Source organism: Lethenteron reissneri, chromosome 34 (assembly GCF_015708825.2).
Source record: "Lethenteron reissneri isolate LAM-NWPU_2019-01 chromosome 34, ASM1570882v1, whole genome shotgun sequence".
Lineage (NCBI taxonomy): Eukaryota > Metazoa > Chordata > Hyperoartia > Petromyzontiformes > Petromyzontidae > Lethenteron > Lethenteron reissneri.
Window position 1 is genome coordinate 341757 of NC_083812.1, and position 26138 is coordinate 367894.

Sequence of the window (26138 nt, forward strand, 5' to 3'; positions counted from 1 at the left end):
AATTGCAATGGTTCAGTGCCCTGCACTTGTATCTGGGCATCATATAACTTATCTGGCTGTATTTACAACACAATGGAAGCACACAGAAGCTGCTACAGCTGTGAAGTAGCATGGGGTTTACACGTTACGGGCAGGGATATTCACCGTGCCTGGTTCCAGGCTGCGATTGATGGACAGGGAGGGATGGGAATAATTTCCATGGGTCTGCTTTTTTTAAAACTGACAATGCCAGCGTTGAGGCTGGTTAGTATCTGAATAGTAGATTGCTTGGGAATACCAGGTATTGTATGTCGCCTTGAAGCTGGTCAGGAGATGGTAGTACAGGAATGGATTCTCTATAGAGCTTTGAGTGTCACCACTTGCTATGCATGGTGGGTTTTCCAGAGGTGTAGTGGTAATTCCCCTCCACTGTAAGTTTTACAAATCGCGCCCACCCCAGTTTAAGGTGTATTCCTCCCTTCCTGAGTGCAGCAGAGTGATTCTCGAGGAGCTCAGCAAACTCAACTGCCTTCTGTCCAACTGCACGTTTGCTCAGGCAGCGTAGATGCTATTGAATTCCCACATAGCAGTCCAGTGTTCGAATGCCACTGCCACACTTCCCTTTAAGCAGGTGTAATACAGCTGTAAAGCACATTAGATTAGATTAAAATGAGAAACCTCTCAACATTAAACCCCATCGCTCAATTGACCCACACATGGACGATGCGCCCGGGATTTCACGAGAGCCTGGCAGGATTGTTCGCACAGCTGTAATTTAATTCCAACATGAACACAGTGTATATCACAATCAACACAAGCGAGGTTTCCATTAGCACACATTTACAATCGTCGGGCTATCTGCGTCTCATTCAATGTGAATGGCTGAGAGGCTCGACACAGGCTTGCACGTAAAACCCAAGATTAGCAAACATCGCTTCCATAAATTCACCTCCGTTCCCTCTGGTCGAGTCAAGACATCGAACGTTTGGTCAGAGCGCGCCGCCGATTTGCACATTTGTACGAAATAAAAACAAATACTTGTACACGCACAGGGAGTATGTGTAACAAGCTGACCGACGATTAAACTTAAAGGGCAGGTATTTAAAACTGCGATTAGACTTGGCCTCAGATGGACACGTGTAGTAATGATTTAGCCATTGCTGGGTCGGGCAGAGGGTGCACAGAGCAGGGCACGAACTCACCGCTCTGCTGTCCGGGCTGCCATGATTGGTTTAAGTTCCTAAAGCTATGGTCTGAAGATCCCAAAAATGCCAAATTTTCTAAAGTGGAGCCAGAAAACGAGCACAAATATGTTCTAACATTTCACAACAGCAGAAAACAATGCACACCTGTGTGCAAAATCGCCCAGTCTGATAGCCCTGCTCACTGCTCCCACCATACATACAAACATCCCCATATACATCCATACAGGCCGTTTGGGACAAAAGCTGATAGCCAGCACCACACCCAGCCACCCTTTTCTTCCCAGTGCTGATATTTACAAACCACAGCAGGTGCTCATTTGAGGCTGCGTCAACGTAAAGGTGGTCCAAGACCGATTCAGATAATAACCACTGAAGTCAGAAGCAGCCGGCAATAGAACTCGGGTTTGCTGGATTTGTAGTGCAGTTCGCAAGCCACTGCTTCCCATACCATACATATGCACACATACAAATATCCCCAAAAAAGTGCTGTTAGCGTTCACCTGTGGTAGCCGGTAGCCAACGACACGCACGGCCACTTTTGTCTCCATATATTCATTTAAGGCTGAGTCAAATTTGAGGAGGCCTAGAACGAGTTCAGATATTCGCCACTGTTATTGGTCGTGAGCGGAATTGAACTTGGGTGGCCAGGTTTACAACACAATGCGTTAATCACTGTGCCACCACTCCCCGGACATATACATACAAACACACACTCACGCATATTAGCATACATATATAACCATACCTAGATGTCATCAGGGTAGCAAAGGTGCAGGTTTTGAAAGAGACAAAGACACAGTAAGACAGAAGGGGAGTGCCACTCAAACGAGAACAAATGAAAGCCCTGAAATGTCTCATCACACTCACTCGGCATCTTCCCCATGCTGCCCCAGAGTGTCCCTAACACTAACGACGTAGAGCTGCATGTGACGTCACACCTCGCCTGCCGAAATCCACTGAGAGGCCATTATAAGCTTACTGCAGATGGCGGTGAATATGGCCTAAGCCTGAGTCATGTCATGCATTACCCACAGAGCTCTGTAAGCTAGATTTTCTGCAACTCTGAAATTCAGTTCCAGAGCCAATCTGTTGCCCCATCCCTAACCCCACCCAATGTTGTCCTTTGTACCCACACATGGTTTATGTCATGCCCATTATCACGGCCCATTATCAAATGCTTTGAATCCCGAAACTGATTATTGGTGGTAGCGGCGCTATTCAAAGCAGCGGCACTTTCCGCTGGTGCCAGCAAGCAGGACATTCATCCCATAGCTCTGGACCCAAATGCTCCACATACCCCGCTCTTTAAGTTGAATTTATGTTCACGGTAACTGCAGTTTAACACGGCCTAATAAAACTTAGGCTTCGAGTAAGACAAGCAGATGTTTATAAGATTATCGGCGCAGACTGGATCTGTTAGTACACACACACGCACGTCTGATTAGAATTTTCACGGAGCCACTGTCAATTTGTATACACGTTAAAACACACAAGTTCCATTTGTTCGGTTCGCAAAATTAATCGAGTTGGTTAAAACATAAATAAGTTAATAAATAATAACAAGCGCGGCGAGTATAATCACGTGTAAACATACAACGATCAGCGGCCACACCGCGCAATGACAACGATCACCGAGCGCAGGAGCAGAGATCGTCTCGGACAGGAGTGTAACAACTCAGTGGTGATTCTATGGGAGGCAACTCATTAGGATGGCTCGGGAGACACCCAAGTTTAAGTTACACAAGTTATCATGTCTCCATGTCACGGATGCCACTCACAGCTTCCCATTGCTCTCCTTCCTTCGGCGAGATCACACATCAGTGGTGCACAGCTGACACTGCCTGACCCCCGAGCTGAGGTCTTATCGTTTCACCCCATGTATGGAGTTCTACAGCAAGTGAGGGCCTGGGTATGGGTGTCCCCTCCCTCCTTGTTAAGCGGTGCCCCAATTCGGTGCCCATCGTTTACCGTGACCTAGAATCACCACTGGTAACACGGCTGCCAGCTCACAGGCAACAGCTGCCTCAATGTCGTGTTGTCCGTTTGTGCCATTTGTGCCTCGCATACCAAACTCTTGGGGTAAATTCCAGTGGCTCAACGACCCCGAACCACCGAAAAGCGAGTCCACCCTTATCACCTTTAATAGGGTGAAGATCACTCCAACACGAGTCCAGGTCAAGTCCTCGCTCTTCATACATCTTCAGAGATCAATTTTTGGTAAGGAATCACATCGTACTTTACAAATGGTATAGCCAGCTTCCACAGAAGTCCATACACCAACCTAATCTACCCCACAGATTTCACTGTCGTTGTCTTATTTATGCTCCTGATTTATAGCTGCTTGCTTGTAATTCTTTTGTAGTTGATTTTTCATAACAAGTTTGTACAGGTAAGCGACATTCTTCTTAAGGGCTCTGAATCAAATTAGACAACACTTTCGAAAACACAAGCCATTTTTTTAAAAACGTCTGCATCATCACCTTCTTTTGAACGTGTTAATTCATTTCACCTTTTTTTTTTAACAAGCAAGAGGCTCGCGCTGTTGTTGATGTTCAATGATGCAGGAGTTCGGGAGAGAAGAGAGAGGAGGAGGACTGGGGACTTCTGGCTCTGGAAATAAAAACAACTCCGAGTCCCATCACGGCATTGCAAGTGCATACACAATGTACTCTCTCAGCTTGCTTGTGAAGCGTTCGAGCCAGGGCTATGGTTAGTCTGGCAAAGGGAAGAAAGCAATGGGAGGAATCGTAGCTCATCCTGCGGGGTAACCGGTGATTGAACGCATCTTGGTAGCCCGAAGGTAATGCACTACACGACACGTTGGTGGAACCTCGTAGCAGCATGGCGGAGCTTGGCAGTCGTCAGCGAGGCCGCGTGGTGAAGAGCTCCTCGCGAAGCCACAGCGGCAACGGCTGCCCGAGGCGGTTCAGCACCTTGGACAGCTCCACATTGTGCTCCCGGTAGTACTCGGCTAAGAATTCCCGTGCCTACGCGAGATGACAGCGCCATCATAATCATCATCACCATTACCATCACTGCTCTCAACACGAGCACTAATACCACCATCATCGTCATCATTACCACTGTCGCTGCATGAATACTGCTGCCACCACCATTACCACCATCATTGTTAGCAATCATCAGCATCAGCAGCATCATCAGTTTACAAACACCTCCGACAACCATGACCACCACCAAGCCTACCGCCAGTATCACTATAATTGCTCAATTTATACAGCCGCCAATCCTGCCCAAACCACCACAATTATCATCAACAGCACCAGCATGGTCATCACCCTTATCGTCATCATCATCACTCGATCAATATAGCCGCTGCTGTCAACACAATAATTAACACAATTATCAACATCACCTGCATCGTCATTATCATCACCCTAATCATCAATCATCACCGCACTATTTAGAAAACAAATCTTAAGACATCTTAATAAGATGACACTGGCGCAGGTAGGCGTGAGGTCGCACGCTCAGTAGGCCAGGGTGGGTGGGTGGGTATGTGGGTGGGTGGGTATGTGGGTGGGTATGTGGGTGGGTGGGTATGTGGGTTGGTGGGTGAGTGGGTTGGGTTGGGTTGGTGGGTGGGTATGTGGGTGGGTGGGTGGGCGGGCGGCTGGGTGGGCGGGTGGGTTGTCGGGTGGGTGGGTATGTGGGTGGGTGGGTATGTGGGTGGGTGGGTGGGTATGTGGGTGGGTGGGTGGGTATGTGGGTGGGTGGGTGGGTATGTGGGTGGGTGGGTGGGTATGTGGGTGGGTTGGTGGGCATGTGGGTGGGGGGAGGCAGGGAGCTGCGCTGTGTCGAGATGGCTGTCAAGGGGATGGAGAATGAATTATTGAATTCCAACAATGGGAGCAGATCGCCCGACAAATAAAGCGCCTGCATCTGTGCCGCTTCATTTCGACGCAGCCACTAAACTGAGTGCAACGATGCACTGATGAGTCATCATCATCGAGTGTTTACATGCGCGATACGTGCATGGAAAAGCGTGCACGATAATTGGCTGTGTTGTATTCAAAATTTATTAAACGTGTTCGTTAAATTGACCTCTGCAGCCACGAGAGTGGCTAAAATTATTCCGTGAGCCAGAGCAGAAATGTATACCACCATAGGTATCAAACCTTTTGCAGTGCTGATTGATTTATACAGCTAATACGAGTGATTACCTGATGATTATCACGTAATTCAGTTATTTGTTACATCAAGTTATGCCACCTCAGGTGGTACCAACAAAATAAAATATCTAGCCTGGGTTCTTCGACCTTTGATTAGCATGTTGGCTATGCATGCTGCGAAATAAGTTGAAAATACATACACATGTCGACTAAAATAACACCACCATGTGAAACAAAATAATAAATTATTGAATACCATTGCAATCATAGCTATTCAAATCGTAACAATTATGAGGCGAGAGGGGTGATTCTGCTATGCCTATTTTATTGTGAACATGCAAGAATGTGGTCGAGCACTTGGGAGGCATAGGGGTTGCTGGATCGCAAAGAGATTACAATTTAAATTCCCAAGACCACTGGGCCATGAGCGACAGCAAGCCAGTTCATTGATCTGTTATCACGCCCTTATATTCATGGACACACAATGAACAAATTACACTCAGCATTCACGTTGGGTCCAGCCCCTTGGCCTGCTCAGTGAGACTCCGCAGCCTCACCTGTGGCTCCATGTCGGGGTACTTCCTTCCCTTGCTCTTGCCCAGGCACTTGGGTTTCCCACCTCCCTCGCTCGCCACGCTCGCCACACCCGCGACACACCAGAACCCCTTGTGCTCGTCAAACCTGAGCCCCCAGAAGCAACCGGGAGGAAATAAAAACAACACAAAAGACAAAACGATGAATTACGAACACTTTTCAACGAATGATTGATGAGATCGATTAGTTTAGTTCAGCAGGAAGAGCCCGATGAACTGCTAGGCTCTATTTCATGGGTGTCCTGCGACGGTACAGATGTTACACAGTTCAGATCTTAGTTACACAAAGAGGTTCAAAGGTTAAAAGCGTCCATGCCTTAACTCTGTCAGGCCATCTGTCCATCTGTGCTTCCGTCCATTTGCCTGCCAATAACGGGGGCCATAGCTATTCTCGTGAAGATTATAATCCAATATGTTGTGTTGCTATTCCTGACTTAGCAAATAAAAAATGGGTCAAAGTGATCGAACGGTTAATGCCCAGAACCTGGAGACAGAATCGCGGAGAAAATAGTATTATTATTTGCAAACAAGCAAACACATCTTGCTCTGATGGCTACGCGTTGGCTTCAATACAAGCTAATTAAAGACAAACGCAATTGTTGGACAGCGTTACATGAATCCACACATATGCATAATTATATATTTTTTTCAAACGCATCAGATTGAGTCATGATTTTCACCATGCTCAAAAGAGCATGTGCCGGCATTCAATTCCATCCGTGACCCAGAGATAGTGGTTGGAAATTCCCATTATTATGCCGAGGACATGTTATCAATAAGACAACTGTTGACATTAAACAAAGTGGTACTCAATTTGTGGTCGACCCTGGAGAGGAGGATGATGATGATCATGATGATGTGTTGCATTGACCCCTTGTCAAGTTATAAATCTGCAACCTTGCCATTGATTCAAGAGCTCTGGTGCAGTGCCACGCTCATCATTATTATTATCGCCATCATCATCATGATAAGTTAGTCTACTTCTCATGTTTAATTTTAAATGTTACTATAAAAGTAAAATTATATCAATATGGCCCGTTGCAATGTATATGGCAATAATGTAATTATCTTCATCGAACCTCAATAGCATATTTATACAAGCTTTCACTAATTTCTATAGTCGACGGCTCCTCACTAATATCGGACACAGCCACGTGTCCATGGCCGGAGCTCCGTGGTGCCTGTCCCACTCTGCGAGTTTCACGGCGAAATCACCACAGTCAGAGCTCCATTTTAGGTGCTCCACAATGGAGCTCCATGACCAGAATTTAACAATGGGAGTTCCATTATAGGTGCTCCCCAACAGGAGTTCCATCATAGGTGCTCCACAATGGAGCTCCATGCTCAGAGTTCCACAATGGGAGTTCCATTATAGGTGCTCCACAATGGAGCTCCATGACCAGAGTTCCACAACGGGAGGTCCATTATAGGTGCTCCACAATGGAGCTCCATGCCAAAAGTTCAAAATGTAAGCTCCACAATGGGTCATCCACAATCAAGCTCCACGGTGAGAAGATTCACAGTGGAATCTCTTTAATGGGAGAGCTCCACCATGAGTGCTACACGACGAGCCCTCCATGCGAGGCGTACGTGAGGGCGTTGGCAAAGTTGAAGTGCGGGGAGAGCCCCAGGAAGCGCTGCACGGAGTCGAGCACCACGGCCGGGTTGCTCCGAAACTGCTGTCCGTCGACGATCAGCAGCTGCAACGACAACAGCGCCACCGTACTCATCAAGCGACCGAGCAGACGGGCCGGTTGGGCCATTGTGATTGTGCGAGTTGGGCAAGTGGGTACCCAGTACCTTCTGGATCGAGTGGTGTGTCTAGTGGGTCGTGTGTTGCATTGTGATTCTCGTTTGAGGATGGCTACACACTCTGGCGTGGGTTTTCCCGTCTCAGGCGCTGATGTGTGCACGTGGATGTGATTGGAATTGTGACGGCAGTGGCTTCCTCATCATTAGCGTGTTCTGACACGCATACCCCAAGACTCATATTGAAACACACAGACCCATATCGAGACTCATAGATTCACACAAATAATTACAGATTCACACAGAGGCCAACTGAGTAACTGGGAGTGCTGCCAGTGGCTTCATCATCAGTGCTCTCTCCAGCAGAAAGGCGCGCGCAGTCTACGTACATTCCCTGGACAACCAGCCTAGCCAGCACTGGTGCAGCGTCATCATAAGCAATCTACCGATTCAAAAACGTATCCACTCTACCTCCATGGCTCTCTGTGTTGTGAATAAGGGCCACCTCCGATTTGCAAGGTTGGTTACTACGGTGCGTAAGAAGTTCAATATATATACATAATATATTGACAAATTAGTTGAGTCGTCAAAATCATCGTCAAGCATCAGCACCGCAAGCTGCCTGCATGCTTTAATCATCAAATACTCCACCTGCGCGGCGTATCTCCTGGAGGGACAAAAAAGCCTCCTTCTCCTCCACCTTTTAGCCGAGCACCAACAACTTTGGAGGAGCCTCAGCTCCGGCCACAATGGCGGGGAGCCGGGACCGCCGGGCGCCTCGAGTGGCCGCTCGCCTGGCGGGGGGCGGCTCGGCACCCTTCCTGGTTTATTCCGCTTCTCTGGCTGCGCGCCACGACGGGGGAGGGGGACGCCTTCTCGTTCCCTAATCTGGACGCCGACTTTGGAAACGTGCGGAAATCACTGCGAGCGGGGGACCAATGACTGGGAATGGGGCCCGGCTCGGGACGAGAACCGCACGCGTGCACGGCCCGTGGAGACTCCCAAGGCGAGGTTTTAAAACCCGCGCACGTAGCCCGCGCACGTAGCCCACGCGCACACGCGTTTTTTGTTGAGTTTTTAATGCGCGGTGCGTTCCGTCCAAGCCCAGATCTTTTGACATTGCTGAAATGGCCTTGTTTCTACCGCGCTTAATGGTGGTATGGGGGGGAGGGAGGTTGGCGGCGCACACGCGTGCCTGATTCCTAGCACCTCGCGCGGACTGGACCTCGCCACTCCTGGCCGAGGACACTCGCTGTCATTAGCGAAACGAGCCACTCATGAAGCTTTGCTCGTTACACGCGCGCGCGTATTTATGTGCGGACGGACGCACATTCACACATGCTGTCATCTATGTTGGTGAGTGCAGACGCATACGTCAATGTGGTCATATTTACTCCCCCCCGCATGCAGATGCAAAAAATAGCAGCATTGACACACACAGGTCAGCATGTACCGGCAAATACAAGCGCATAAAATGACACCTTTCTCAGGGTGCTCCGGTTGCTTCTCAGATGTACACTCATTGTCTGAAAACATCTCCACATTTAGAGGACCACAGAGCTTAGGCAATTGTGGGGGCCGACTCACCGCCTTGTTGCTGCTTCCCTGCTTGTCTATGCGTCCTCCTCGCGCCTCCATGCATTACAAATTATAAAGCGTTGCGAGCTACAAATTGCATGAATGTTGCTGTATAAAACTAAACATCATTTTTCGATTTAAAGCTTTCGTGACTGCAGGGATTCATCTTCTTGGTTCTTTCGGTAATGTCACGTAGAAGGGAAGTAATAAAATAATAAAAATAAAACATAATAAAATAATTCTCACGACGTGTCGGCCACAACGCAAGCAGCCGTCCTCAGGTGAAGACCAGGTCTGTCGAGGAGACAGCGTCTGAATGGACGCTCCCCGACAGACCTGGTCTTCACCTGAGGACGGCTGCTTGCGTTGTGGCCGAAACGTCGTGAGAATTATTTTATTATGTTTTATTTTTATTATTTTATTACTTCCCTTCTACGTGACTTTACCGAAAGAACCACGAAGATAAACATCATTGTCATCATTATTATTTATGACTGCACTGACATACACACAGGTAAGCACGTACCCATGAACATCATTTAGGAGCCTCATAATATTTTTTCCTATCTTTAAATGTGTTGCACTCTGTCTCCCCATTCCTGTGTCTCACTCCGTGTCTCCAACTGTCTCAGCATTGATCTCTGTGTTGTCTCTGTCTCTCTTGCTGTATCTGTGTCTGTCTCTCTGTGTGTCTCTCAGTGTGTCTCCTTCCATGTCTCACTCTCGATCTCTGTTTGTCTCTCCTTGTAACTGTCTATCTCTCTCCACCTCCCTGTCCGTCTCTCTGTCTTAGTGTTGCCTATCTCTATAAATGTATCTCTCTATGTGTCTCTCCCTGCATCCATCTCTGTGTCTCTGTTTGTCTCTCGGGGCTTTTTGTTAAATCAACAATGGGGCTCCGATTAGTAGTGAATTGGTTCTGCACATACACACAGGCAAACGCGACCACACACACACGGATGAATGTAAGCTAAGAGGACTGACATTTTAGGAAATGGCTCTTCATCACCCTTGTACGGGGTCTTGAGACGCCGTCGTATCCAGACGGTCTACACATCCAAGTTGTATCGTGTTCATCGGAGCAGAAAAGAACGGCAATTGTCTCAAACACTAACCTCCGTTGAAATGTAGTTTTGGGGCCAACAGTGGTAAAGTGTTTCTGATGTTAGCAATTATAATGTCAGTGCATACACAGTATTCACATAGACTAACAGAAGCTCATACACACACATAATCCACGTTTAACCTTGTAGACCAAAGATACAATTTCGATTAAAAAAATATATCACAAAATATGTTTGCTTTTTTGTAAATCCACTGCTGGATGACAGCCTCCCTATGCTATATCAGTCGTGGGGTTTAATCTGACAGTGCCCCGCCAAGCTGGTCAGTGCCTGTCGGTCCAGGGGGAGGGGGGCCTTGTGCCAGTTCAGATATCATTCGCAATACATGTTATAGCCATGGCTAGGAATTTAACTCAGGTTATGTTATCAAAATGCCCTCCACCTACTAAATCACATACCCACGTTAACACGCATGCACACTCACGCATGTCTGCACGCAGACACAATGCAAAGATCCCTGTATATCCTTGACATACTTTGGGGAAAGTGCTGTTCGTAAGCACCTATGAAGGTCGGCACGGCACACGAGGTGATGGGTAGCCATTCGTATATCTGGTCGCCTTTGTCTTCCCAGTGGCGATGTTTACGCACTAAACCAGGTGCTCTCTCGACCAATGGGAGGCCGAGGACAGTTTCAGATAATCATCACTGGTGTTGGCTGTGAGCGGGAACTGAAATTGGGTTGCCAGGTTCTTAGCTAAGCGCAGTAACCACTGAAACCCCAATTCCCAACAACAACAACCGCCATTCGCCCCTAAATGGTGGTGACATCACCACAGCACTTGTGCCAAGCTAGGTGCACTTTGAGGCCACGTGAAGTGTCAAAGACTCGCTGACTGGAGATCACAGGACAGACCCAGGTGCCATTGATTGACTGCTGTGCCAGGCTCGGTGCAGGAGGAGGTCACGAGAAAGACCAAGGTGCCATGAGTTGACTGAGATTACTTGAAGATGCACCAACTGTGCCAACAGCAGCTTGTGGCGAGCCATACAACAAAGCCGGTCACTGCGTCGCGCTTCCAGATGCGCTTCTGCAGTCGTGTGGAGCGCTCGTCCTCCAGATCTTAGAAAGCCTCTGGAGCTATGCACGTTTAAGTCAGGATTGAGAACGAATTCCTTTAGAACTTGTGTTTCGTTTGTTGTCCTTTCCCCACATCTCCGATTAGCGTGGTTGGCTACATAACGGTGCAAAGAAGTTCAACATCGACACATAAATACGACTTGCTGCTTTTTAGCCACTCGGCAATCTGCTCGTTGTTGTGAGGATTGCTCCTCTGCCCTCCTCTGTTGTTGGAGGGCGACTGCCTCCAACTATCCCGTAGCATCCTTCACAAGCCTCCTCCATAGAGGCCAATTTTGACACCGCTGGCACGAGTCATCGGCAAGTCCACTCAGCTCCACATCCTCCTGTACCACATATCAGTCCATCTCTTCTCCAGCCCATGTCGCGTTTAGTCCCCTCGAACCAGTTGAACAAACCTGCTTGGACATGTGGTGGTCGGCATGTGGGCTACGTGGCCTAGCCAATGTGGCCTCACCTGCCAGAGGAGCTCACCAAATGGGGAATGTTTCAAACCGGTGCAGATACTCCTCCTTCAGAGGGGTCCACGTTTCACAAGAGTAGAAAAGGGAGGACACAACTAGTGCCGAGAAGACCCGAAGCTTCACGTGGAGCGACAGGCCAGGGGGCTTTCACGCAGTTTTATGCAGCTGATGAGAATAAAATTGTCACTGGTGTTGGCTGTGAGCGGGAATCGAACTCGGGTCCCCGGGTTCATAGCGCAGAGCGCTAACCGCTGCACCACCGCTCACACACACAGTGACAGGAGGGCACGCACCTGCCCAGGTGGGTAGAGGGAGAGCCACTTGTCGGCATGGCTGCTGTAGAGGCCGGGCTGCAGGCAGCGCCCCTGCAGGACGCGCAGAGGGAAGGGCGAGTCGGGCCCGGCAGACACCACCTCCACAAACGAGTGGTTCAGCGCCGCCACGTCGCCGTGCACGCGCTGGTGCTGCACGCGCGCACGGACATACACGCACGGACTCGCATGAACACCACACGTGCACGTACCCACCTACACATACTTGAACACACGCATGCCCTAAACATTACAAAGGCAACGATCTTCCGCATAGTGAGTATTTGTGAAGGCTGGCACGGCACACGAGGGGGTGGGTGGCCAGTATCACACTCGGCGGCCTTTGTCCCCCTAGTGGTGATGTTTAGACAATTGTACCAATTACTCATTATAAGGCTGAGTCGACCTAGGGGAGGCCCACGAATGGTTCAGATATTCGTCACCGATGTTGTTCATGAGCGAGAATCAGACACGGGTCACTAGATTCGTAGCTCAGTGTGTTAACCACTACACCACAGCTCCCTACACGCACACATCCACACGCACACATCCACACGCACGGCTTTGCTTTGCTTTTGTTTAATTTACTTCGTATGCGCTTTTCCAAGCAATTAACAACTTTTTTCCGCATGAGAAGTTTAATTCCTTTACAAATAATAACAATAATGAGCTCTGCTTTTTGTGATGTGGAAAAAAAGTTCAGTAATTAATTACACGTCTAGATGGTTACAGTATCAACAAAATATATTTTTTTAAACTGCATATCGCTCCAGAGATGGGGGGGGCAATCCACACACGCCTATTTGACTCCACATATCTTCGTTACCTTAATTTTAGTCTTTTACTTCCATTTGTTTTATTCATTTATGCAGGCCAGGGCCTATTCATTACGTAAGTAATTAATTTATGTTATTCATTAATTCATCGGTTCATCTCGGCTCTCATGCCACCTAACGTTGGCCTAATCCACTTTGGCTTTTGCCTGTAATGAATTCTGCCGTTTAAGTACCGATCCATTCATTACAACGGACGTTTATTGATTTATTCCCTAAATTATTCATTTTTCACCATCATCAGCATCGCCAAACATGCACCGCCTAATGACAGTCATAATGAGATGCATCAGTGTTGCACGCTCGGTCCATCCGTCACGTCGTCCCGCGCGTGCCACGTCACAACGCAGCGGAGCAGTCGTGGACGCACGACCCCGCCTCGCCTCGCGACTGCGGCTCCCATCGCCAACGCTGTCGGGACGCGTGCGCGCACGTGCCTTTGTGTGGCCGTGCACAGCAGACTTAACGTCAATCTGCCGCGTGTGTGGTGGTGGAGCGCTTGTTTCGTGGTCGCTACGTTTGGTAGAACAGAAGCATACGGAAGCGTGTTGCAGTTGTTATTTGGACGGTGTTTGGACTCGATATTATCTGCCCAGTAAACATGCAACGTTGCGCTAACGACGGGTATGTGGTTGGATCCGTTGGACCAACGTTGACTCAACGCTGGGCCGACGTTCCATGTTCACTCGGTGAACACTATGTAGGCATCCGAATGGGAGGTAGCGATGTCACAGGCCTCTTGTCAATCCACTGCTGGATGACGAGAGGCTCCGCGCGGCCGATGATATCACATCGCGGCCGCGCATTTGCTGCTCATAACAGAGGTTGACAGTCAGAATCCACTGGCTGCCTGATTACCACTGCAGGCGTAACAATTTTAAAATCACGAAGCGCCATCGGCTTCACAGTGGACGTCATTCACAAGAGAAGGATATTGCATGGCGGCATCGGGACAACTGATAAGTGGCATCCACAGATCTCATCGGATATCGGAAGCTCAGAGGTTCTGTCCAAACATGGATTCGTTGAGTTTGGGTGATCGACTACCACGCTTATAACGGTGTAAGGCGAAACAAATATATAGCAAATATATAACAGGCGACGTTTCGAGTAATGGACTTTTTTTCTAGCACGCAAATGTATGATTTTCATGTCATGAAGAAGGGACATATCCCAAAACGTCGCCTATAATATATATTTTATATAATTATTTTCAGGAGGCATTATTGATGAATGTGTTGATTGTTGTTGTTAATTGTGCTTCTGACACCACTACCAATTATCAGTAGCAGGGTCACCAAATAATGTGCATGTTAGAGGCTGCTGCGGAGCTACGTTATGGGCAACACTCTTTTATTGTACTGTACTTCGATGCCCTCAGGTCTTTGCTACCCACCTTCTCCAACCCGCACTGACCAGCGCAGTAAAATATGAATCGACTAAGTTTGAGTTCGGTGACGTGCGAGCACAATGGTGTGTGCACTGACGATATAAACCCAGTGGCTTGAGACAAGATTGCCAAACACAGCCAACATCGGTGGCCGTTGATACCTGAACCTATCCAAGCTTCGGCCTATGCTTCTCCAGCCCACACTGACTCGTGTGGTGAAGTGTGATCATATAGCCACCACAATGCGCACAGCATCAGGGAAGCCTTCATCAGATGCCAGTTTTCCGAAGTTTGACAGAGATGGACGCGGCAGCCGAGGAGGATGCTAAAGAAGCGCACCTATTCACCCACTGTGCCCTGTTTACATTTTCCTCTGGAAATGTCGCGCCCTCTTAGCGCGATAATTAGTGGAGTTAGCAGCTGACAAAGCCCCGGAGCCAATTATCTCCCCGGTTTTTTGGTTCAGCTGATGCAGGCGAGAAAGCTGCTGGTAATTGCACTGCTCGCACCCCCTCCCAACTCCTCCTCAAGCGAAGGGAGTGGTGGGTGATGGGTGGTGGGTGGTGGTGGTGGGTGGTGGTGGGTGGTGGTGGTGCTGGGGGAGGGAGACGGAGGGGGTGACAGAGCGAGACGACGCCCGACAGATGCCAGGGGAGGGGCTCTGGACGTCACCGAGTCGTTTTGATCGCCGCCGCACGACAAACGCATCGTGTAGCTGTGTTAGAATTTCTTAATAAATAATGGCTTATACACATTTTTTTCTAAAGTTAACAAAAGTTTAAAACGTTTCAGAGATTATGTATGTTCAAACATTCCGTACAGACCAGAGCTGCCCGGCATCCAAGAAGGTTCATGGGAACGCTTTGGATGAAGTCTCGGAGTGTCAAGTGTCGAGGGAGGCCCATGGAGGCCGTTCTTCGGGGGCACCGCATCTGGCTATGCCGCCCCTTCCCCTTCGCATGGTGGCAAAACAAGACGGACGAGGCGCAGTGAGGCCGGCGGCTGAGGGGAAGAACTAAAGCCAGACGACGGTCGTGACGATGCTCTGAGACCAACGACTGGCAGGGTGATGGAAGAGACGGCGAGGTGTGGGCGCATCACCAGCATTTGGTGATCCATGGATCGTGTTGCCTGTGCTACAGTTGGGCGGCGAGGAAGTAGAGGTGGGAGGGGAGGCAGCTCTCACAAACGCCGACATTGTTCTCGCTTTCACACAGCCCGGGACATGTGGCAATGGTGTTTCAACAATTGTCAGAACAACAGGCCCTGTCAAGAAATGTCACCCTTAGCTTAACGATTCAATGTACCCTCCAATGGGCTGAGATATTCCCACGGCACACAGTACTTAATAAGCACTAATTGGCATTGATTGCCTTTGATTGCGCGGTGGATTTAACTCCTTCTCAACAAAGCACGGGCTTCAAATTGAAGGACCTCACAGACACCTTTTGTAAGAAAAAGAGGTCATCTATGGAATTGGCAAGATAATTTAATTTTAATTAACAAAAATATGTCTTTATAGCGACGTGCAACTTGCTGGGAACGGCGTCTCTTTTGCAAGACAGAGAGTGCGTCTGACGATTGTCCGCTTCCCCAAGTCAATAAATGTTGTTTCAAAACACAGGGCACTGGTGCCCTGCGAGCACTGCGACAGACGCACACGACGGCTGAACTGGCGACCGAGTCTCTCGAAGGGGTGGCGACGACATCGCCATCGCTCGTCCCCTCGATGCACTCTCCCACATCTACTCCTCTCATCTCACTCTACTCTCCTCCACGCACTCTCTGCACCAACAATAAAGGCTTTCTGTTGAACACCCCAGCCAAGCTCAATGGGAAGTTGCTAGTTCTCCACTGCTGCCCCCGTAGTTTGGAACTCCCTTTACCCCAGCCACCCATGCTGTCGACTGCCTGCCCTTGATCAAGTCCAGACTTAATTAATGTATCTCCTCTATCTATGATTGACCACCCCTCTCTCTAGAAAATAATATATTCACTTTTGACGTACTGCATGTTGAGATGCAGTCATATTTAGATGCTACCTAATACTTATTTACCCTAGAATGCCAACAACAATTACATTGAATGTTTTTAATGACGGAATGAAACCGGAGAACCTAGAGGAAACCCATGCAGACCAGGGGAAAGAACTTACAAACGTCTCACAGAAATGTGACCGAGTCAGGTATCGAGCCCTTGCGACGCGAGATGCACAACTCTTATCCCTGCGCCGCCATCCTACCGCCCCACATGAATCCACACCGCGTCGTGAAGTTAAAGACCGGCTCGTCTCGCGCGGTACAGAGGTCCAGGCGTAAAGACGGCACGGAGACGTACTCAACGGGGGATACGTGCTCTAGTCCCGCGTGGTGCCAGGCCTCAATGGGGGCTCCTCGGGTCACCGCAGACCATTGGGGATTTTAGGGAAGAGGCGATTCTCTTCAGGCCAGATCGATGCGTCGGCTCTTAGAGATCAGCTCTTCACGTGTGGCGTGTTCACGCATCGGCGACGACCGTCGCTCTTACTGACAGCCTGTTTTGCTGGTGCCAAGGATTGCGCCGGCCAATAACACACAGTGGGACATTTCCCGGTTTAAGTAGAAGTGTTAGTCATACCAGCCTTAATAGGTGCTCGCAAACAGATATTGAAAAAGTAGAAAGAGTTGGCTTAAAGCTTTCGTGACTGCAGGGACTCATATTCTTTGGGTCTTTCGGTAAAGCCACGTAGATAGAACAAATAATAAAAATAATAAAAAATAATAACAATATTACGACGTTTCGATCGTAATACAAGCAATCGTCATCAGGTGAAAATATAGCGGGGTAGCTACTGAGAATATATGGTGGGAGCGCTGCTCAGGCAGAATGTTTTAAAGGTTAATTGGGTTGGGTGTAGCCCAAGGGTCAGTGGGCGGGGCTAGAGATGAAATTTGCATGTAAATGTAAGATCAGAGAAATCTTGACAAACGAAGTTGTGGGGGAGGCCATTGTATTGTGAGATATTAGCATGTCAATGTAAGAAATTTGCTTGTCAATGTAAAAAAAAAATATTGTAAATGTAAGCTCGGAGAGAGCTCGGAAAGAGCCATTGCCACATGGAGGTGGAAAAGGATGGCAAGCCACCATTTAGTAACACAGCTAACGGTGGCTGTGTTAGTGAATGTAACTCAGAGAGTTGAAAATAACTGCTAACATAGGTAGGTAGGGAGGGAACATTACTTCCAGTTACGACCATTGGGGGGGCGGGGGGGGGGGCTCAAACATGGACATATCAGTCTAGACCGATCCAATCCCAAGTCGGGGTTTGGGGGAGGTGAAACAGTAACCTGTCACTCTGGACCGATACATTTCATATCAGGAGGGAGGGGGGGGGGGCGAAACCGCCACACATGCCATTCGAAAACCGATCAAATTCTGCCTCTGATTGGGGGTGTGAAGCCGCGAGCTGCTCCGCACACGGGTCCAACCGCTCCCACCTGGAACCAGGAGTAGGCCCGCTCGGCCGGGTTGATCACGATGGCGATGAGACGAGCGCCGGGCAGCAGGGCGTGAGCGCGTCGAGGGGCGGCCTCCGAGTCAAAGTAGTTGGCGCTCTTGTCAAACAGCTGCACCGTGCTGGCGTTTGCCATGGCTGGAAAGTGAGCCATGTACCTAAGGGAAGCGGAGGAGGAATATTTCAGTGGCGTAGCTATCGAGTGCGCAGGCGATGCAACTGCACTGGGGCGGCACGGGCCGGAGGAGTTCCATGGGGCAGGGCCACGAATATGGTAGATAATACATTGGAGAGGGGGCTTCATTCATTCCTTGCAACAAGGCCTACACCAACAACACAATACCACTAGAATAATCATTATTATTATGATGATAACAATGCTTTGTGTCCAGCAAATCCCAACTGAGTCTCAAGACCCATTTTCAGGAGGGTCCTGCTACACTGGAATGTTTTGCTTCACACAGGAGCAATCCCAGAGAAACCCCTTGGGAGGCCACATTCCAGCACAGGGCAGCAGCCTGAATTCGTTTGATATTGGAGGAAATCATGGCGTGAAATGTAAATCCTCTGACCAGGCGCAACTGGTAGTGATTTGAGGGTGAGAAGGTGACCGGCTGCTCTTGCGGCATTGGAAAAATGGTCGTCCATGGTGTGAATTCCTCCGAGCAGAGCCTCATTATAGCTAAATAACACTCAACACATTTGTCAACAACACAGAGGCCTAAAATAGAAAACGTATATAATAAGCGACACTTCTGGCAATTGGAATCTCCTCACAGTGCACCGAGTAGCCAAAAGGGTAGAGTGGATAATATTATGGAGATAGCACTTTATAAAGCTAAGAAGACATACATGTTCCATCCATTTCGATTTAAAGCTTTCGTGACTGCAGGGATTCATCTTCTTGGTTCTTTCGGTAAAGTCACATGACTTTATCGAAAGAACCAAGAAGATGTTTCATCCACTTCTGGATAAAGGCCTCTCCATGCTATGTAGGTTGTGGGGACGACCTGACAATCCATCCCCACGCTGGTGGGTGTGGGTTGGTGAACGACAGGCGTGTAGAAGCACAGTACAACAGTAAAACATTTTCCTTGCCTGCAACACAGCTCCCGCAGCAGCCTACTACACTTGCTGCATGCAGGGTGGCTGCCTATCCACGCACTATCCAGGCTTAATCCAGCTTAGCGTCCGCGATCGGGCAAGATTAGATGCATTGCGGGTGAATTGGTCATAGGCTCTACCAATGTACACATAGGTAGGTGCGTGCATGCCGTGCATGCTGGCTGGCTGGTTGTGTGTAGGGGTGGTGTGTATGAAGAGTGGCCACCCTTCCCTCAAAACATCAATCAATTCAGGGGGTAAAGACAACCTGGATGTAATATCCAATACAGGCAGGAGCCAACTTATGGGCATAAAGTGAACAACACACACACACATTTACACATCTCAAAAACCTGAATCCCACCGCACATCTCCTCTCGAAACAACCAAGGCCAAGCCGACGGGCGCACTAGGAAATCCCAGCGTTGGGCACGATAAATAAAGAAGAGTTGATCTGTAATTCAGACTGAGCACTTTCATCAGCTCGATTTGTAGGAGAAGGGGCGAAGGTCAGGGGGGAGATATGTTCCTCGTGGTTCACCCCGAGCTTGCCGAGGCATGGGAGGCCCCTGTCGGGAGTGGGTCGGGCTCACCAGTCGAGGCCATGGTGGTAGTTATTGCCGTTGAAGAACTGCACCTCCTCGAAGGTGGTGGGACTAGGCAGGCTGGGGGCAACGGCCGGGTGCAGCGTCAGGAACGAGTGCAGCGCCGTGGTGCCTGCGCAGGGTGTGTTCAGGAGGGCGGGGAGGGGCAGGAATAAGCACGGTCAGTCACCATCACCACAGCATTCCACAAGACCACCACCATCATCAACATCAACTCCAATAACAATGCCACTGTTACCACCGACAGCCAACAAAACCGCATCCAAAAAGACCAAAACCATCAAAAACGTGACAATGTTATCTACACAAACAACACCCACAGCATCATCAAGAAAAACACCACGAGCATGATCACAAGCATTAGCAATTGCGACCGTTAATTACAATCACAATTTGCATTTGTGATGCATTACTTCATCTCACGACGCTGAGCAGAATTGGTGGCAATGCTTAATTTATTTCGTTCCCAGAGAGAGGCAGTGAGCGATAGGCAGAGGAAAACAGGAGGCCTTAAGCTTGGACATGAATCACGAGAGGGGGGAAAATCACGAGACCCCGTGTTTTAATCACGCAGAAACGCCACATTGAGTCCGAAGACTATTTTTAGGAGGGTCCTGCATTGAGATGCTTGGCCAACACCAACAGACATGTCTTTAGCTATTAGATCCTGGAGGAAACCCATGCAAAACAAGGGGAGAACTTACAAACTCCACACGCAGAAAGGCGGGCGAGTCAGGAATCAAACCCAGGTCAATCTTACTGTGCAACACAACTGTTGCCACTGTGCCACCACCTTGTACATATCAGCGCTGCATTTCAAGAAATGCCAACCTGTCTTTTGCGGGCCCAGGATGAGGAATGTGGGAAGCCGATCGCAAGTCTTCTCTCTTGACCAGATATCCCTGTGTCGCTTGTCTTCGCACGGATTCTGCAAGGCATGTTCAGTGGCTATGTAAACAAATGACACCAATAATAACAATCGTAGTGCTGTACATTAGAATATGGATTGAAGATATGAAGGGTTTTTTATATATATAATAACAACTTATATTATTAACGGACTAAAAAACAGTATAATAATCTCAGATTTGTTGACGATATTTTGAGTATAAAGTACAATGGGAATGCAGGGCAGGAAATGCTTAAAAATAACCAAAAAAAATCTGCAAAATTGGTCTCAGAATTAAAATATCAAAACAAAGGTCATGTTAAACAAGTTCGCTAATCAATAGCAGATATATTTCAGAGAAAGACAACTCCAAAACACAGGGGAATATCTATACCCAAGGGCAATTAATGAAAGTGGACAAAAATGATGAGATAGAGAGGTGGAGAAGAGCAGGATGTTTTTTTTTCGTCAAAACAATTGTTCTTCATCATGAGCCCCATCACCCCGTTGTCTGAAAAGGGGAGTTTTCAATCAGTGCCTGCTATGACACGCATCAGAAACACAAACACTGACAAAGAAAAGTTGAAAAGTGTGGAAATAAAGGATGAAGAGATGTACAAAGGCAATTGCAATGAGGGACAGAAAGATGAACGTATGGATCAGGGAACAAATTAAAATTAAGATTCATGACGTGAGTGGCGAGCCCACTCTCTCCCCTGCTCTAAACCCAGATGCACAGTGTTTGAGATTGAAGCCCGCGGACTTTCTGTACCCCCCACCCCCTCGCATCACGGTTTGTGCTCTGCACCGGGCTCCGATTGAAATGCAAAATAAATACAAAATCATCACGTGAACTGTTACGGAAAGCAAGTGGGCTCGAGGGTGAATATTGACATTGGAATCGCAGTTCAAATGAAAGAATTCGCCCAAGAGTACGCCCGTCATGGAGATGGAATGACGAGATGAGAACGTAGAAAGTTAATCGCACAGCAGGGCACATGATATAAGAAATGACAAATGCCCCTCCCCCCCCCCCCCCCCCCACTACGAAATGCAAGAGAACATGTGGCACGGTAACAAGTCATGAATTCATTTAATCTACTTTACTAGGTGGATGAGAACCCATTGAGACATCAGATTCCCTTTGCAAAAGGTGGCTCAGGTCAACAAGTGACAACCGAGAAACACACTTCACGCTTCACGGGTGAAGCGTGAAGTGTGAGTGGTGCACTCTGCTCGGTGTGTAACGATTCACCCCCCACCGCAATTTGATGATGAATTGTCACAATTCAGGGTCACTCCATTAGCCTTAAATGTAACATTTGCATATCATTTTCATTCAAATTTGCATAGATCGTAAATCAATTCTTACATGCACGATTCGATGGATGTACCGTGAGCGTAAGAATCAATTTTAGATGTGGCCGAGTGGCGCAGAGGTCACAGCGCTGAGCTGGTACCACTGCGATGATGGGTTGTATGTATGCATGTATGTTGAACTTCTTTCACACCGTTTGTAGCCAACCATGCTAATCTGAGCAGCCAGTTGTGATTAAACTGGGCTCGCAAGTGTAATGAGTTGATGATCTTGGGGCGGTCACCAATTGGTTCTGCACTAACTTTCAGATTTGGGAAAATATACAGGGTGGGCCATATGTAACAACCTGATTTGAAATAGCGGTATTTTGTGTTAAATAATTTAGTTAACATTTTTTTGCAAAAATAAAGTTGATGATGAACTGGTATACACCTCAGCAGCCTACAAGAATAGTTGAAATTCAGTCGGAATTCATTTCAACTGAATTTCTTATTTCAATACAGAGAGACGATGGCAGATATTTGAGGACCCGAAGGGCTCCAACTCCGCACCGTGTCAGAGTGTTGATTTCCACATTTCTGGAATCAGGAACAACGGTGGATGAAAAGCGTTTGTTGGCAGACCTCAAACCAGTCAATCTCTGACTACTATTGAGCAAGTGAGTGAGAGTGTCAATGAGAACCGCGAAACTTCGACAAGGAGACGCTCCGCTCAATTGGTGATCGCACGATGGTCGCTGCGGCGAATCTTGATACAGGGCTTGCATCTTGACTTAAAGCATTCGTGACTGTAAGAATTCATATTCTTTGGTCTTTCGGTAAAGTCACGTAGATAGGTTCAAAGAAAATGACAAAATAACAAAAAACTACGACGTTTCGATCGCAACACAAGCGGTCGTCATCGAAACGTCGTAGTTTTTGTAAATTTTTTGTTATTTTTTTTACCTATCTATGTAACTTACCGAAAGACCCCGAAAATATGAATTACTGCAGTCACGAAAGCTTTAAGTCAAGATTTAACAAACAACTCAACACGTTCGTCAATAACACTGTGGCCTTAATAGGAAATATATATATATACAACAGGTGACGTTTCAGGCAATGGCACTTATTCTTCATCGCACGTAAACAAAAAGGCCGGATAGATAGCGTGGATAATAACAGTTGATAGATAGCGTGGATAATAACAGTTGCAGATTGCATCGTACACCACTGGTCCAGATGCAAATTAAATGCGAAATAGATATTTTTCGATGACCGGTTTTGAAGATGGCATGTGAAAAGTTACCTAATAGTAGCTACTGAGAGCCAGAAAAACCTTGGAACGAGGTAACCGTGTGACTAAATAAACTCAGTTATTGTAATACCTGCCAGAGGGGCTCGCGGTCCTCGGGGAAGATCTGGAAGTACTTCTCGGCGAGACGCACGGGCGGCAGCGTCTGTAGCCGGAGGTGCGTCCAGCAGCGCACGAAGTTGAGAAGGCTCTCGAAGGTGTAGAGGCCCAGCCGGTCATTACCATAGTTGGACAGGTGCGTCATGAATATGCTCACCTGTAGCCACACGCGCACACACGTGCACGTGAGCAGCCGGGCGGTAGTGAATCAGCGCTGGCCATTGTGCCGCCAGTGACTCCGAGCGCGGGTCCGGCCCATGAATTGCCGCGTGCAGCCACATTTTGGGAATTTTGATTTGTTCCATTACGGATGGGACCTGTGTCGTTCACCTGCCCACCTCATCACGGAAGAGACTAGTTCTACAGTAGAATACTTAATAATAAATCCGTGCAACAATTGCCAACTAACTCGGTAATGGGCCTATCATTCGTGTGGTGTATTTTAAAGGTTCGGTCATCAGCACAATCGGTATTTATTTCATCTTGATGCATATTGTTCTATCCTTTGCATATGATGGAATATGTTCAGCAGATAAATGCCAAAGGTGAGGCCTGCTAGCCACAGTAAGAGGACTTAAGGAGAGAGTTCGTGTAGTTGTGCTATTCCTCCTCCGCTGAAGGAGCGCAGACTAGAGTGGTTTACTACATGGTCCATATTTGGGTTACTTTGGCTTGTCTTTAATTTCCCTTTCATCCAGAAGATGTGTGCATTGACCTGCTGATGTTCTGATGCGGTTGATGGCTTGACCAGCGTCGTCGTCGAAGAGGAATGTCAGAGCCAGGAGGTGCGATGTTTGTGTTTCGAACGAGATGTTTATTCTAGATGTCTGCAGTGTTCCACTCTGTTCCCCAGCATTCTTCCCGATCTGGGTGAGATCTAGGATGGTGACAATGCGATCTCCAGTAAGGGGATCGCGACTTGAGTCGGCGGTGAGGTACGTCACTGAGTTCTTGGCTGATGTGTAGATGATTGCCGTTGGCAAAAAAAACCGTGCGAACCCCCTTACTGAATGAAGTGTGCAGACTGAAATATACAAACATTTGTTTAAAAGCCCCCACCCTCTCGGCTCTGTACATATATGGACCTGTTTCAGCAGCCTGTTTCTCTTTTCCACCTGAGGACGACCGCTTGTGTAGCGATCGAAACGTCGTGATCTATTATTTTTATACGTGATTTTACCGAAAGAACCAAAGACTATGGATTCTTGCAGTCACGAAAGCTTCAAATCAAGGCTTGTTCAAAGGGTTGTGAGTTTCTATTAGCCATTGAAACGTTTTGGGGTGGGGCGTGCCCGAACACCCACGACACGCACAGTGGCTGAACCTCTGCAGATGAATGACCTTCACTGCGTGAACCAATGTGGCATCTTGGTCATCGTCCAATGGTGGAGCTCAAGGGGTGACTGGGAAAATAGTTTCACGCAGATAAATCGGTCCCCATTCACTTGGTGGGGCTCAGACCTTTGACGCGTATGGAGATTATGAAGGTAGTGCATGGAGCAAGGACGTTTATGTGATGGGGGGTGGTGCAGAGGCAACTTCAGTAGCCGTACAAAATGAACATTAGATGAAGGGCATTAGCAATTTCATTTTATAAATTTTCATTTAAAGTTGAAAGCAAAACACAAAAACAACGGACAACAAACATCTTCTTTTGCCATAAGCAAAATTCAATTAAAATATAAATGTCAAAAGGTGGCAGGATAATTATGAAAACAACTTGCAAGCGGAAAGAACAAAAACACGCTCGGTCGCTCGTGCGGCAGAGATTGCATCGACGCCGGTGTAGCTGAGACAAGAGATAAGGGCGGACATTAATACATAAATTAAAGAACAAAGAAACGGCATGACGGAATAAAAATAACAAAGCAGCCTTGCCAGATGAGAGCCCTTGTAATACGAGGGCGACGAGGGGAGGAGGGGGATTGAAAGGAAAACATCACAACCCTCCCCCAATGGAATCGCTGAAGCAGAGGATTTGATTTTGGGAGGACGTGCGGTGGAGAGGGCAGAGAGGGGAGATGGGAGTTTGCCGATGCAATCCGGGGCTCTCATCTCTCACTGAGGATTTTCTTGGTTGCTGGTGAACTGGGCTCAGCAAGTAAGTAGGAGTTACAGCCATAACGAAAGGTATACTGGATGTAGTGTGCCGAGTACAGATACAATTGCGGTGTGCAGATACAATTCCCACATCGCTGTTAGACTGGAGTAGGCACGTGACTAGCAGTTGCAGCCATAGCGAGAGGTACACTGGATATGGTGTGACCAAGGCAGCCGACACAGCTGGAGTGCACAGCCTCTGTGTGTGCACGTACAGGGTTCAGCAGCAGAGTGAGGAACAGCTCCCCTCCGCGAATGCTGCGGTCGAGCTCGCCCGGCCCGCCCGGGTACTCCTTATAGAAGATGGTGTGCGTGAAGAGACCGCAAGTCTGCCGGGGCAGCACCTGCCGGCGGCGAGGCCAGAGAGTGGACAGGAGGAGGGAGGAACGCGGGGGTGCGGTGGGGGGGATTGGTATTGCAAACATCAAAAACACTTCGCCATTGTGGGCACAGACGCTGCCTTGTAACAAGGCCGAGTGTGTTAGGTAATTTTCCTTCTTTTTTGCTCCGATGAACATAGTACAACCTGGATGTCTGAATACGATGGTGTCTCAAGATGCTGTACAAGGTTAAAAAGGGACTTTGCCAAGAAAGTTAGCCCTCTTGCGTACAATTAGCAGTGTGCATGTGTGATTAAGTCTGTATGTGCATACAGAGCCATTTCATTGCTAACTGGGACACTGTGCTCACCTGAGAAAGCAGCCCTCCAGACAGAGACAGACACACAAAGATGAGACATGGAGCGATCAACAGAAACAAGCATAGGAATGGGGGAGTACCCACACTCCCCCCCACCCTCC

General features: G+C 48.2%; 1 protein-coding gene across 8 annotated transcripts in view; it reads right to left on the reverse strand.

Moving 5' to 3' along the window:
- Window positions 1-735: 735 nt before the first annotated feature.
- LOC133350503 (bifunctional heparan sulfate N-deacetylase/N-sulfotransferase 2-like) overlaps window positions 736-26138 on the reverse strand; it is a 168883-nt gene continuing 143480 nt past the window's right edge. For 7 of the 8 annotated variants that reach the window (XM_061564845.1, XM_061564848.1, XM_061564849.1 and 4 more), the window contains 9 exons: window positions 25554-25682; window positions 23213-23395; window positions 20471-20567; window positions 19628-19751; window positions 17914-18088; window positions 12197-12367; window positions 7498-7607; window positions 5872-5995; window positions 736-4171 (listed from right to left, as the gene is read on the reverse strand). In XM_061564845.1, coding sequence (XP_061420829.1) covers window positions 4046-4171; window positions 5872-5995; window positions 7498-7607; window positions 12197-12367; window positions 17914-18088; window positions 19628-19751; window positions 20471-20567; window positions 23213-23395; window positions 25554-25682 — 1239 coding nt within the window. In that variant the 3' untranslated portion in view covers window positions 736-4045. The remainder of the gene's footprint in view (window positions 4172-5871; window positions 5996-7497; window positions 7608-12196; window positions 12368-17913; window positions 18089-19627; window positions 19752-20470; window positions 20568-23212; window positions 23396-25553; window positions 25683-26138) is intronic. The other variant, XM_061564850.1, reaches the window with a different exon arrangement.